This window comes from Notechis scutatus, chromosome 2 (assembly GCF_049901735.1).
Source record: "Notechis scutatus isolate UNSWTSFEM ecotype Mainland chromosome 2, rNotScu1.2, whole genome shotgun sequence".
Classification (NCBI taxonomy): domain Eukaryota; kingdom Metazoa; phylum Chordata; class Lepidosauria; order Squamata; family Elapidae; genus Notechis; species Notechis scutatus.
The window spans coordinates 141,730,072-141,745,049 of record NC_142010.1 but is presented as its reverse complement, the minus strand read 5'-3'; the positions used below and the strand labels follow the sequence as shown (position 1 = coordinate 141,745,049).

At 41.1% G+C, this 14,978-nt stretch overlaps 1 protein-coding gene across 7 annotated transcripts in view; it reads left to right on the top strand.

The window, feature by feature from the left end:
* Nucleotides 1-14,978, top strand: part of CSAD (cysteine sulfinic acid decarboxylase) — a 43,887-nt gene that overhangs the window by 19,304 nt on the left and 9,605 nt on the right. For all 7 annotated transcript variants that reach the window (XM_087956415.1, XM_087956417.1, XM_087956420.1 and 4 more), the window contains 10 exons: nucleotides 401-544; nucleotides 1,110-1,236; nucleotides 2,569-2,659; nucleotides 4,283-4,389; nucleotides 4,921-5,036; nucleotides 7,543-7,622; nucleotides 9,184-9,238; nucleotides 9,925-10,041; nucleotides 10,985-11,049; nucleotides 14,468-14,549. In XM_087956415.1, coding sequence (XP_087812541.1) covers nucleotides 419-544; nucleotides 1,110-1,236; nucleotides 2,569-2,659; nucleotides 4,283-4,389; nucleotides 4,921-5,036; nucleotides 7,543-7,622; nucleotides 9,184-9,238; nucleotides 9,925-10,041; nucleotides 10,985-11,049; nucleotides 14,468-14,549 — 966 coding nt within the window. In that variant the 5' untranslated portion in view covers nucleotides 401-418. The remainder of the gene's footprint in view (nucleotides 1-400; nucleotides 545-1,109; nucleotides 1,237-2,568; nucleotides 2,660-4,282; nucleotides 4,390-4,920; nucleotides 5,037-7,542; nucleotides 7,623-9,183; nucleotides 9,239-9,924; nucleotides 10,042-10,984; nucleotides 11,050-14,467; nucleotides 14,550-14,978) is intronic.

The following is a 14,978-nucleotide window of genomic DNA, read 5'->3' as shown; positions in this document are numbered from 1 at the left end:
CTTCTCAGTGTGAATTGATGTCTTTGCCATTGTCCATAAAGTTCATTGAAGGTTAGCTGCTCATAAATTACAGTTGTATCCCACGTACTATTAAATGTATGAATGAAATAGGGACGGCTACATCTCTGTGTTAGCATAAACATTATACTGTGAAGGGTACTGGAAAACAACAACAAGTACCTCTATTGTCCCAGTGTTAAGCTCAAAGAACTGAGTGTCACTAGTTGGAAGTTGATATGAGCCTAGTTACAATGACTATTTGCATTTTGTAACATTCTTTTTTCTGGAGATAAGTACCAGAAAAAAGAATGTTACAAAATATACAATATGGAGATGTTTTAGTGGATTTCCCTTCAGGGTCTAATTTGATTTCATGTTCCTGATGCCTGGCCTGTTATAGGAGGAGGTGTGTTTGACAATGGCAGCAAAAGATTCTTTGTCATCTCCTGGCTTGGATCGGGTAGCTGGTGAGAAGTTCCTGCAGGAAGCCTTCCAAATCATGCTTGAAGAAGGAATTCGAAAAGGGATGGATGCTTCTGAAAAGGTAAGTTATATTGATTTTCATTCTAAATTTTCTTGAGCTGGGGTGTCCACTCTATATACTTTAAGTAATGGCTTGGGCCAGGTATCCAAACTGAATTTTACTTGCAAGCTAACAAAGTAGTCCCTCAGCAGAAAAATCATCAATTCCTAATCCCAGATGGTTTGCATTGACTAAATTGGGTATAATCCACTCTTTTCTCAATTTTTCTAGTTCCCCTCCCAACACCCAGTTTAATACCATATTTAATACATAGTAGGGCAACATTTTTCCACCTAATATCTCCAAGAAGCATTGAAACTATAGGTCCCAGACTCCTGGCCAATCAGGAATGCTGGCTAAAAATGTCAGGGATTAAAACATTGGGGGAGCTTGGGAAATTTAACTTAAATTTCTGAAAACATAATAGCACCTTCAGGCAGCAGAATTTGGACTTGTGCTGATAAATAGAATTTTATACCAACCCTTTGTCATCCAGGAGGCATAACCTGGGTATAGGATTGCACTGTTCAGCTTGTATACAACCTTCTATGGCTTTTCGGAAATGAGCTGACTATCTTGCTGGTAGGTGTGTATTTGGAAGGAACCTGAGGAACTGCTGCAAATTCTGGACCTAAATCTAAAAGACAATGGGGAGCCACATGAAAGGTTGCTGGAACGCTGTCGGGATGTTATCAGATACAGTGTGAAAACATGTAAGTATTCTGCACGTCAAGAGTTAAGAGAGTATTGTTCTTTCTTCAAAACTTCTTAGGAGATAGGATTGTTCGGGTCCAGTTATTGAAATTAGTTTGCCTATCCTGGCAACTTGAGTTAGTTGATTCCCCAATTTACTGTACGTTGGATGGTCTTTTTTAAAATAATGAGTGTGTGGTTGATTATGATTATTGATTGTGTGGTCAATGTCTGGAATACTCTACCCGACTCTGTAGTTTCTTCCCCAAACCCCAAAAACTTTAACCTTAGACTGTCTACTATTGACCTCACCCCTTTCCTAAGAGGTCTGTAGGGGGTGTGCATAAGCGCACCAACGTGCCTACCGTCCCTGTCCTATTGTTTCTCTTATTCTTCTTTTATTTTTCTTATATGTACCCATTTCATGTATTCACAACTATGTATACACTTATACTTATTATCTTGTAAACAATTGGCAAATCAAATAAATAAATAAATAAATAAATAAAATAAATAAATGTGCCATAAAGTTAGTGCTAATTCCTAGCAACATAAATAGATTTTCTCCCTGTTGATCTGTCCCTAATCTAGTCCTTCAGATCTTCTAATGGTGTACCCATTGCTACTATAATTGAGTCCACCCACCTTGCTTCTCGTTGTTTTCTTCTCTTTCCCAGCATTTTAGACTTCTCCACAGAGCTAGGTACAATATTCAGGCAATGTATCCAAGGAGGATAATTTGAGCCTGGTAATTTGGGTAGAAATGTAATGTGTACGAAGAGACTAAGTTTCAAGTTGAGGGGGAAAGACCTCAATACTTAGGATTTGATGTGATTCTTTTCAAACTATAGTTATTTTCTTAAGGATAAGGACAAATGAATTTAAAATAGTTATTGTACAATTATCGCACCTGTGGTGGCCTAGAGGTAGAGCTCTCGGCTCACAATCAGGAGGCTATGAGTTCAATCCTAGGTAGAGGCTAATAATTGGAATAGACTCTCCTATTCAAGCAGGGGGTTGGACTAGATGACCTCCAATGATGGAAGGTGACTGAAATGTAAACAAATAGCTGGGATTCAGGAAAGCACTACGGAATATCATGGATAGTTCCAGTAATACAAATGAGCCTTTGGTAAATGCTTACATTGCACGTTAATATCTATAATGGCACGGAAAATATGAAGTACTTCCCTAGAGACTATTTCCTTTGGCACAATTTCCTTTCCTCTTGATGTGCAAGGCTGCAAGCCTCAATCTTTCCCCATGAAAGTGGATTCGGTTCAGTAAAAGTGGTGGGAGTTCAGTAGCTGATCCAAAAGAACGCAGCAGGAGTCTCTTTCTTTTTCTTGCAGGTCATCCACGCTTCTGCAATCAGCTATTTTCTGGCCTTGATCCCCATGCTCTGGCTGGACGGATGATCACAGAGATGCTCAACACTAGCCAGTACGTGTTCTCCACTTTTTCATATATTTTGGCATTTAAATTTTTTAAAAAAGGAAAAGAATTCCCAAGACTCAGCTACAGCCTAGGTGAATTTCACTGTTGCTTTTTTTGGATTAGAGATTGTAATTTTTACAAGTGTGTCCACTAGAAAGCAGTCTGAGGAAAAGTCTTTGCTTTTTGTGATGTACTGTATTTTATCCACAAATTCTGTTGAATGTCCTTCACTGTTGCAGTATCAGTTAAGTTTGTCAAGGTTTTGAAATGATCCAAAGTTGCAGAGACAAAAATATGCAGTGGATCAAATTCCGATGAGCAACACTGTAATGTATTGTGATATAAGCAATAATATAATATAAATAATCTTCTTTCTCTCTGATTCAGGGAGACTGTTAGTAGAGTAGATTCCTCTGATTGTGAAACATTTGCTCTGTGGCAACTGACGAGGCATCTCCCTAGTAAATGGGTAGTGAGAGCGAAGGGGGGGGGGGGAGTAATTTGATATCAACTATATTAACAACTCTCCCCTCATGGCAAATAGCAAAATTAAGTGTTATGTGTAGTTTTTCCTCTTCCTTTTATCCTCATGACCACTCTATGGAATAATTTAAACTCAGATAAAATATTCTGTTCATATATAAAATTAAGCCAAAATGTAACTTCTTTGCTTGGAATTTAGTGTGATATATGGTAGATGTGCTTGCTTAAAAATGCTAAAACCAATCTTGGTTTAATGTGAATCAGGCCAGTGACTGGCCCAAAGTGTATGTAGTGCCAATGAATGTAGTGGCTAAATGCAGACTTCTTCCATCTTGAAAAACCCTTGCATTCTATCTCTGCAAGTGAGTAAATATTAATATGAAGATACCACGATCTTCAGGAGGCGTGCATTAGTAGCATGACTCTATTTGGAACCTAGAGCCCTTTCTGGGTTATATATTTATCTGCATTCTACTCCCAGTTGAATCCTCATAAGGTCCATGACTGCTAACTTTCCTCCTCCAAAGTTGCTCATTTGCTGTGGCTTCTGTTGCTTGGGGTTTGAGCTACCAGGGTGAAGGGTGAAGAAATCTGGGTGATTACTATTCATGGCAACAAAGAGGTACCAGAAAGTCTCCTTGCTGCCCTGTAGAAATCTTACGTATTTTTGCAGGCCAGATATGTCAGTCCTGCTCCATACAATCAGATGTGTTGACTGTATGGAACAAGAGACAGGTGACAAGGGGGAAAGAATGGGAGTCTGCTTCCCTTAATTTTATCCCTTCAAATATTTATATTTATTTACAGATTTACTTCATTTTATACTGCCTATTATTGAAGGCTATAGGCAATTAGTAATATCATCATAAGATAAAAACTTCTATTAGAAAAAAAGAGTAAAGAAAAAGACAAATCAAAATTTTAAAAAGGAAAGAAAACTACAAAAATCTGGCACTTTCAAATTTGTCCAAGAAACCTCTCCTGATGGAGTAAATAAATCTTGGCAGTTTTAATAAAAACTAGAGCAGTGGAGTACTCTAGCCACTCTACTCCTAATCTAAACCAATACCTTCATTGCTCTCTGATAATTTGCTGGCAATTTTGGCTGTTTCTCAGATGAGACTCATAAGGCCACTTGTGTTTTAGATACACTTATGAGATTGCACCTGTATTTGTCTTGATGGAGGAGGTAGTGCTGAAGAAACTGCGAAAGTTGGTTGGCTGGGAAAAAGGTGACGGAATCTTCTCCCCTGGTACGTAAAACTTAGAATCCGGGTATTTTCAGGGGCTTGTGTTTGTTTATAAATTTTTTAGAGGTGACATGCATCCAATATTATTTATTTATTAAACAAATGTATATAGCTGCTTAACTCTCACATAGTGACTTTGGGCTGCATACAACATTAAAAATCCACCAATGAAAATTTATAATTTAGCCTACCTTCCACCACCCCCTGGTGGCCACAACAGAATCAGACAACCTACTTGGCTGGCTTTGAATGGGGTCTCCAAGCTCTCTGACAAAACTGTATTTTCAAATTATTTTGGAAAAGCAACAACGTGGGAGGCGAATCTCTGAGGGAATATTGTTCCAAAGGGAAGGAACCACCACAGAGAAGGCCCTTAATTCTGGATCATCCAAATGAAAGCAATTTCTGCCATTCATTGTGTCTACAACTGATGCACTGGAGATGTCTGGGAGTTACATGCTAACCTTAAGATTTGACTTTAAAATGGTAATGAGTGGGTCATTGAACAATTCTCTGGGTTGTTTTCCTTGGTAGGAGGGTCCATCTCCAACATGTATGCCATGAATGTGGCACGGTATCACTGTTTCCCAGACTGCAAGCAGAAAGGGCATTGGGCAATACCAAAGCTGGCAGTGTTTACATCAGAAGAGGTATTGTTTTCTTGTGCATGCTCCGGAGAACCAACCTACTGTGTTTCTCATATAATAAGGCCGGGTCTTATTTTTTTTTGAGCCCCCCAAAAATGGCTAGGCTGTCTTTTCGGGGGTGACTTAATTCCCCCCCCCCTTGCATCTTCGGGCGGGCGGGCAGCGATGGCTTGGATGTTGACCTCGGCATTGGTGGGGCACTTCATATTGGGGTCAATGCAGGCAGCACCATATCTGAAAGTACTTCCTAACAGCAAGCCCCCCCCACCATTCCCCCCCATTTCGCATGTTTTAATATAGGCCTTGATTTGGGGGGAGGGGCTTAATTTCATTTCATGCCTATAAAACATGCTGGGACTTCCTATTGGGGGAGGCCATATTGTTGGAGAAATAGGGTACTTACTTTTGGTTAACCCAGCCTAATTTGTTTTTTGTTTTGGTGGGGGAAACAGTGGTAGAATTCAAATTTTTTTACTACCGGTTCTGTGGGTGTGGCTTGGTGGGCGTGGCAGGGGAAGGATACTGTAAAATCTCCAGTTACAGGTGGTATTTGCCGGTTCTCCGAACTACTCAAAATTTCCACTACTGGTTCTCCAGAACTGGTCAGAATCTGCTGAATACCACCTCTGTATTGCCTCCTCAGATTATGCTATTGAAATTTGGCGGCAAAATGTTTTGCTTTGGGGTATAATTAAAAAACATCCTCCACAATAGACTTAACATGTTTATTTTGAATAATTCTACCACAATGTTGCCCATGCTTTTGGGACTTTCCAAGATCTGTAATGAAAGTATGACCTGTTGCCCCCAAAACTGACTTTTCTTAGACCTACTCCTGAGGCAGGGGGACAAGCAGCACCTCAGGCAGCAGATATTGTTGTTGGGGATTTGGAAGAGCCAGGAAAACACTAATGGTCTCTAGGGCAAATACCTTCCCAGCAGTGCTACTGAGAGAGGGCATTGTCTTATCAACAATACTAAAATAAGATTTGGTATCAGGGGACATTTGGAGGGAACCAGGTTGGGTGCAACTAAGATAGACTGAAGCTGGAACTTGTGTACATCAGAAGTTGGATCAGACTGGCCTGTTAACAGCAGACATTTTGGGAAGTTCCAAATGGCATCTTAATCATGACTGTAACTGAGACTGGCTACTGATTGTCCCATTCTTCTTTTTCCTTATTTCTTTCCCAGCATTATAGACTTCTCTAGAAAGCTAGATCTTTGCTTAATGTGTCCAAAGTGGGAAAATTTGAATCTGGTCATTTGTGCTTTGAGTGAGAATTCTGGGTTAATTTTTTTAATGATCCATTGGTTTGTTTTCTTGACTGTCCATAGTATTCCCTGGAGTTTTCTCCAACACTAAAGTTCAAAAGTATCAATGGTTTTCCTATCTTGCTTCTTCAAACTCCAGTTTTCACTTGTATAGATAGTTGCAGGAAATTCCAGGACATGTACATTTCTGATCTTTGTAGGTATCATTTCCTTATAAATCAAACTAAATCTAATTTTATTCTGACCTCATTTAGGTTTGTTTGTTTATTGGAGTGTCAGTTGAGATCAAACATAACTCTGCTGAAAAAAAGCTGAATATTTTTGTACTGTACAATAGTGGGACATATTTGTTTTGTTTATGGTTTTTGGGAGGGGAGGTGGTATTTATCTCCCCAAAAAAGGGGAAAATGGGCTTGCCTGCACCAGGGGTGGGATGCTATTGGTTCTGCCCAGCTCCACAGAACTGGTAGCTCTGAAGAGCAGCAGACACCAAACCAGTTCTGTGTTTGCTGCTGTTTGGCCCACCTGCCCGCCCGCCCGCCCGCCCAGGCTCTTACCTGTCCTTTATTTCCTGCTTTTTCAACCTCAGCTGCTTTGCGCGGCACAGAACCTCAGCTGCTTTGTGCGAGGTTGAAAAAGCAGGAAAAAAGCTTTCCAAATGCTGCACACCTGCGCGCAGCGCTTTTCAGATGTCCGGGCGGCACAGCTTAAGGTTTTTCTACACACACGCGCAACGCAGTCACCGAACCGGTAGTAACACTGGTTGAATCCTACCAGTGGCTTGCACATATTTGTAAGTATGTAGGCCCCCTGGAAAAAGAATACCAGAGATAGGGACACATGCCAGAAAATCTTGCTGTTATTCTCTACCTGCCTAAAGTAAATTAATTATTCCCATTTTGCAAATAATAGCTGTGAAACCACCAAATGACCTTCATTTTGAAGACTTGTATTGCTGTGTATCTTCTGGTGGACCATGATCTTTGTCAGGATCTGTAATCTATTGCTCTAAATTTAGAGAAGATAAGGGGGGATAATATCTGGGAATGCTCTCTCTCCCCAGAACTTCAGGATTGCATTGGTTAGATAGAAATGTAAAAAAGTAAATGAGTAGTAGTTGATTTCTAAATGGATCCATTACTAAATGGCTTCCCAAGACTCAGAACAGGGTTCTGGGAGAAAGTTTTTCTTAGAGGAAATCTTACAATGCTGACCCTCTTTTTCTGGTTTTTAGTGCCACTACTCCATCCAAAAGGGAGCAGCTTTTTTGGGCATCGGCACTGACAATGTCTACCTTGTAGCAGCGGATGAAAAGTGAGTGTTAATAACTGGAAAGCCTTATAAAGTTAGATAAGATCAAAGGTTCCATCTTGGTGTTGTAATAAATGGACCATTTAATCTGGATTATCTCCCTAACCATACCCAATACACCAGTGGTAGTATTCTACCGGTTCTGCCCGGTTCTGCAGAGCCGGTAGCGCCGATGAGCACAGGAGACCAAATTGGTTGTCTCCGCTGCTCTGCTGTTGCGCCCACCTGCTCGCCGGGGCTCCCATACTCACCTTTATCCCCTGCTTTTGAAGCACAGCTGCTTTGCGCGGCACAGCAGAGTGCCACGTGGCAGCTGCTGAAGCGACCAGGAGAGTGCAGTCCTGCAGAAGGTGAGTTGGAACGCCTCTGCGCCTGTGCAAAATTGTACGTTTGGTGCACGCGCGCTAAGTGTTTGCATGCGCACAAAGCATGCCCACCAAGCCACGCTCACTGAACCGGTGATAATTTTTTTTTTTTTTTGGAATCCCACCACTGCAATACACACAGACATTAGAACCATTGTGGATTGCTTATCCCATTGTTCAGTTGTTTCCCACCCACCCACCCCAGATTTTAGGAATCCTTTGCCAATTGCAGTGATTATGGTCTAAAAAATTACAGTCCCTTAATCTGAGCTCTGGGTTTCAGTTTCACGTGCTCCATAGTTCAGCTTGGTGATGTCTGTGAAATCGAACCAGCTAAGAATATGTATTTTAAGTAAATTCACGTTTCTAGCCCTTAAGATTGTAAATATTGTGCTCTCCATAAGCTGTTGTTTCTAACTGGTGGCATAATTGACAAACAAACAAACAAACAAATAAATAAACAATTAGTGAGGGCATTGTAAGAGCTAAGACTGAAATACCACTTTGTATGTGACCTTTCAACATACCGAACCGATAAAACAAAGGCACCTAAGTAATAGCAACTAAGCAGATCTATGATTAGTCTTGTATCTGGCAACTGTTCTCATTATTTATCATTATTTATCTGTATAAATAGCAAGTTCATATGGAAGAATTTATTCTAGATCAGAGTTCCCCAATGTTTCTGGCTTTGCACACCGGTGGAGGAAGGAGGGGATAATTTGCACAAGCAACTAGCAAGTAGGTGTGTGCACAGATCCAGTTTTACAAATGGCATGCACATGTGCCTGCCACTCATGCAAATGGAGGATGAGTGTATGTACATGTGTACTCACTGGCCATTTCCACGGCCCAGCTGCAAGCCCCTCACAGCCCACTAGTGGGCCGCTCTAAAACGTATCATTTCAGTGTGCATGAAATCGATGTTATTATAAGTGGTTTCCTCAAGAGGAAAAATCTTCCTGTGCTAAAAAATCCTAGTGCTTCATACAAGGCTAATGTGGAAACTTTTCCTCTGATGTAATTTACACTAGAGGCAGGTTCAAAGTTAAAGTTCCTTTTATATTATTAAAGTGAAACACATAGCTTCATTCTGCCGCCTGCTTGGAATGATTTGAAGTCAGAGGGGCTTAAGCAAGAAGGACCTGTTGAAAGGACTTTCATGGCTCAGTCATTTCAGCCACTCTTTTCTTCCTCAGAGGGAAGATGATCCCTGCTGATCTAGAGAAAAAGATCAACCAGGCCAAATCAGAGGTATGTTGCCTGTGGAGGGTTTTGAGGAAGTTACAATTTTCCCTTTGCTTCCACTAAGCCTGTGATGGCGAACCCATGGCACACATGCCAGAGGTGGCACGCAAAGCCCTTTTTGCAGGCATGCGAGCCATCACCCCAGCTCAGCTCTGCCACGCACGCGCATGCGCCTCCCGCTTGGCCAGTTGGTTTTTGGGTCTCTGCCATGCATGCAGGGGACGGGGCGGGGTGCAAGTGGCATGGGGTGCATGTGCGGTGGGCACGAGGGCAGGACACCTGCGTGGGGAATGTGTGCACATGCACGGGGTGGGGCGCATGCATGGAGGACATGCGTGCATTGCACTTTGGGGGTTTGCGCGCGCTTTGGGCACTCAGTGCTGAAAAGGTTAGCTATCACTGCACTAAGCTATATGTAACAGGCTGCTTTTTCTTCCCACATCCAAGCCAGTGATCCTGTTAAAAGAGACACTCAATGGGCATAGGGACTTTGCCAACTCTGACTCTTTGTCTGAGGTGTGCAGCAAAAGAAGAAACAGTGTACTAATGTAATAGCTTATGCTTCCTTTATCAAGGATCAACATGTGAACGAAATGAAATTTGGACAGATGCGACCACATGTGTCAGATCCTATTGTTTGGGCCAAATATACAGTACAGTATGCTAAAGAAAGCTCTCATCTTCTCTTCCAGAGAGCGCTCCCCTTCTTTGTCAATGCCACCTGTGGCACCACAGTCCTGGGAGCGTTTGACCCCCTACCTGAAATTGCAGAGGTGTGCAAAAGGCACAAACTCTGGTTCCATGTGGATGTAAGTACAACCTGTGGCGGTAAGGACTTTCTAGAGATGTACAGACCCCTCACATCCAGGACATAAGCTGTTTCAACTCCTTCCCTCAAAACGACGCTATAGAGCACTGCACGCCAGAACAACTAGACACAAGAACAGTTTTTCCCCAAACGCCACCACTCTGCTAAACAAATAATTCCCTCAACACTGTCCAGCTATTTACAAAGTCTGCACCACTATTACTATTAATCTTCTCATCACTCCTTATCACCCGTCCCCTCCCATTTGTGACTGTATGACTGTAATTTTGTTGCTTGTATCCTTACGATTTTTATTGACTGTTTCCTAGTATGATTATTGTACCCTATGATTATCATTAAGTGTTGCATCTTATGATTTTTGACTCTTGACAAATGTATCTTTTCTTTTATGTGCACTGGGAGCATTTGCACCAAGACAACTTCCTTGTATGTCACACTTGGCCAATAAAGAATTCTATTCTATTCTATTCTATTCTATTCTATTCTATTCTATTCTATTCTATTCTATTCTATTCTATTCTATTGATGTGCGCTGCCTTAACAACTCACCCAGCAGATACATATATATTCCCCAATGGAGATTGGTGAGAAAATATGTGATGAATGGTTCAGTCACACAGAGGTAGAGCGGGAGGCTGTGTTGCTGAGTGAAGTGTGATTTATTATTCTGGGGGTACATTTGTAGAAAAGTGATTTTCTTCATGTTTGTGAACATTCTGCATGAACCCAGATTTTCATATTCTGCTTGAAAACTATCTTGAGATTCTTGTAGCCTTTAAAAATTAGCCCTTTAGCTACCCTGTTACCATTTGAATGATATTCTTGTATTTTTAATTTGGGAATTCCAACAGTAGCACTATCCCCATTGCTTTTGACTGGACTTCTTTTTGAGTAACTCATGTGGCCCTTTTTTTCTGCTGTAGGCAGCCTGGGGCGGCAGTGCTCTTCTCTCCCAAAGACATCGGCATCTTTTGGATGGGATTGAAAGGTAGACATTATTTCCTACAGAAATGAGCTGTGAAAAGCTAGGACTTTGACTTTGGACTTATTCATCCTCTGCCTCCATTTTTTTTCTCCAAGTTTGTATATCTTAGAAATAATTTGATCATCATTTGTACAAAATTCTATGTCAAATTCAGTTTTACCCTTTTACAATTCATAATTCCTCTTATCCACCTTAAATCTTTCCATTAGATGAGCAGAGGGAAACCAATGCCATCTAAAACCTACAAACTCCCAATTTTCTCATTTTTAAGTTAAATTCTCCTTGAGAAAAATTCAAGAAATCAGCAGACGGCAACCATTTTTGTTTAATTATCAATTTCCCTTCTGAAAAAAAAAACTTGTTGGGGTGACAAGCACAAAGGAATTTTAAGAGTCAATTTTGCCTTATACCTGTTCCAAATTCTCAGTATGGCACGTCTAATAAAATGATTTTTAAAATGCACATTGACCTTGATTTTATCATTCCACAAATAACCATGCAATTCAAATCTGTAAAGAAAGTTTCTAGTCAGTGTCTTTATAGAGTTAGTTAGACGGCTCTTGACTGGTCTTTGTGCCATTCCATCTCCACTGAATTAGAATTACAGCGCCATGTTCACTGGCTATTTGCCCTGTTAGTAGACCAAACAGTAAGACAACAGTTCCCTCTTCTGGCAAAGCTGCTGCAAAGGCACAAAAAATAACCTTGCATGATCCTGTTGCTTTAATTCATCAGCTGCAGATGCCTACTAGGAGTGTGTTAAAATGCATGTGAGAAGCACAGAGCTGAAGACACAAGCCTGAAGATGATGAATGAGACTTCATCGAAACGTTGCCTAGATACTTCCAATCTTACGCGGGAGAAAACCCGAATAACCAAAGATATATATATAATAGCAGCCATCCTTAGCAACCCCAAAGATAAAATTGACCTGGAAAACCAAGGCATATACGAAGTCCCCTGTGCATCATGCCCGGCCACATACATTGGACAGACCAATAGAAGAATAAGTACCCGCCTGGATGAACACAAAAATGCAGTCAAAAAGCTGGAACACACTTCCTCACTAGTCCAACACATGGAAGCTACAGGTCATAGCATCAACTTCAATGGCACCAAAACCCTGGCCACTATGGAAAACCCTAGCCACAGAGTCATCAGAGAAGCTATAGAGATTGAAAAAAGACCAGAAAGCATGAACAGAAGAGATGATTCCACCAGGCTGTCAATCATTTGGAAGCCTGCACTCACAAACAAAAAAATCTCCACACCACAAGCCAGGCAAACACCTGGGCACAAACAGATCCCCCTGATACCTCCAGCTCAAACACACCCCAACCAGGCACCCAGATGAAACCCAGCTTCCTAACTAATGATAGCCGTCCATTTACCCGAAGCCAAGCTGCACTAAAGGCCTCCATTAAAGTAACACAATGCTGCCAGCCAATCAAGATACAAAAAGAGCCAAAAACAGACAGAAGATATCAGAGACACCCATCAAGCAGAACACAGCAAACTCCGAGACCAATAAACACAGACCAAGACTCCCAACCAATCAGGATGAAGAAAAACCATTCTGGCACAGCAATAGGCTGCCCCAAATTTAAATCTGAAACCACTGTAAAAGTCTGACCCACAGACGGACACAATACAGAAGCCTGATGATGGCAGATGAGATTCTGCTGAAACGTTGCTACAACTTTAAAAGAACTACAATGGTGTTCGGCTTGGTTCGGTATTTTCCCACGTCATTGTAGTTCTTTTAAAGTTGTAGCAACGTTTCAGCAGAATCTCATCTGCCATCATCAGGCTTCTGACGGACACAATACAGAAGCCTGATGATGGCAGATGAGATTCTGCTGAAACGTTGCTACAACTTTAAAAGAACTACAATGACGTGGGAAAATACCCAACCAAGCCGAACACCATATATATATATATATATATATATATATATATATATATATATATATATATATGTATGTATGTATGTATGTATGTATGTATGTATTCTTAAGTTTTCGTGGGTATTTACATGTATGGTATTCAGCTTTGTTCGGGTATTTTCCCACATCATTATAGTTGTGCTTTTAAAGTTGTAGCAACGTTTCGGCAGAATCTCATCTGCCATCATCAGGCTTCTGTATTGTGTTCGTCTGTGAGTCAGACTTTCACAGCCATTTCTGTTTTAAATTTGGTGCTAGCCTATGCTGTATTAAGAAAAAAACATTCTGGCACAGCAGTAGGCTAGTCCCAAATTTAAAACTGAAACGGCTGTGAAAATCTGACTCACAGACGAACACAATACTGAAGCCTGATGATGGCAGATGAGATTCAATGTTAAAAGCACAACTATAATGACGTGGGAAAATACCCGAACAAAGCTGAATACCATATATATATAAGTTTTCGCGGGTACTTACATGTATGGCATTCAGCTTTGTTCGGGTATTTTCCCACGTCATAATAGTTGTGCTTTTAAAGTTGTAGCGACGTTTCGGCAGAATCTCATCTGCCATCATCAGGCTTCTGTAGCTTCTCAGAGTGATGTGAGTGATGTGAGCACTCTGAGAAGCACAGAGCTGAAGACACAAGCCTGAAGATGATGAATGAGACTTCATCGAAACGTTGCCTAGATACTTCCAATCTTACGCGGGAGAAAACCCGAATAACCAAAGATCCACATACAAATACCCGCGAGAACCTCAGAAAACAAATTTTATATATATATATATATATATATATATATATATATATATATATATATATATATATATATACACACACACACACACACACACACACACACACACACATATACATATACACATACACATACACATATACATATATACATACATACATACATACATACATACATACATATATATATACCTAAGTTTTCGCGGGTACTTACATGTATGGCATTCAGCTTTGTTCGGGTATTTTCCCACGTCATTGTAGTTGTGCTTTTAAAGTTGTAGCAACGTTTCGGCAGAATCTCATCTGCCATCATCAGGCTTCTGTATAGCAAACACCTGGGCACAAACAGATCCCCCCGACACCTCCAGCACAAACAGATCCCCCCCAGACGACTCCAGAGGTGTCAGGGGGGATCTGTTTGTGCCCAGGTGTTTGCTATACAGAAGCCTGATGATGGCAGATGAGATTCTGCCGAAACGTTGCTACAACTTTAAAAGCACAACTACAATGACGTGGGAAAATACCCGAACAAAGCTGAATGCCATATATATATATACATATATATATACATATATATGCCATATATATATATATATGTGGTCCAAAATACAAAGGTGCACCACTGAAGTTTTAACAGTCTTCTAAATATGGTTATTAGCATTTATTTGCATGCAAAGTTTATCCAATTATAAAACGCTCATTTCTATTTTCCATCCAGGGCTGATTCGGTGGCTTGGAACCCTCACAAAATGCTTATGACTGGGCTTCAGTGTTCTGCCTTCCTGGTCCAGGATAACTCTGTAAGTATTCAGACTCTCTCCCTCTCCCTCTCCCTCTCCCTCTCCCTCTCTCTCTCCCTCCCTCCCTCTCTCCCTCTCTCCCTAGACATGAAGCATGATATAAGTTATATCATGTTGTATAAGTTCTCTCTCCCTCCAGATAATATGGTTAGAAGAAAGCCAGAGCTACCTAATCCAACTCTCTGCCCAAAAGTCAAAGTGAGATCTTCTTGTACATTAACTCGTTCAGGATTTATGCTGATTTCTTCTGCTTAATTACTGTAGTACTTCTTCAGCTAGCAGCATTACAGGTGGAACTCCATACTGTAGAACAGGGGCGTCAAACTCGTGGCATCACGTGGTCACATGACATATCACAACTTTCCCCCCCTTTGCTAAAATGGAAGTGGGTGTGCCCAGTGCATGACGCATCCGGCCCATGGGCTGCGA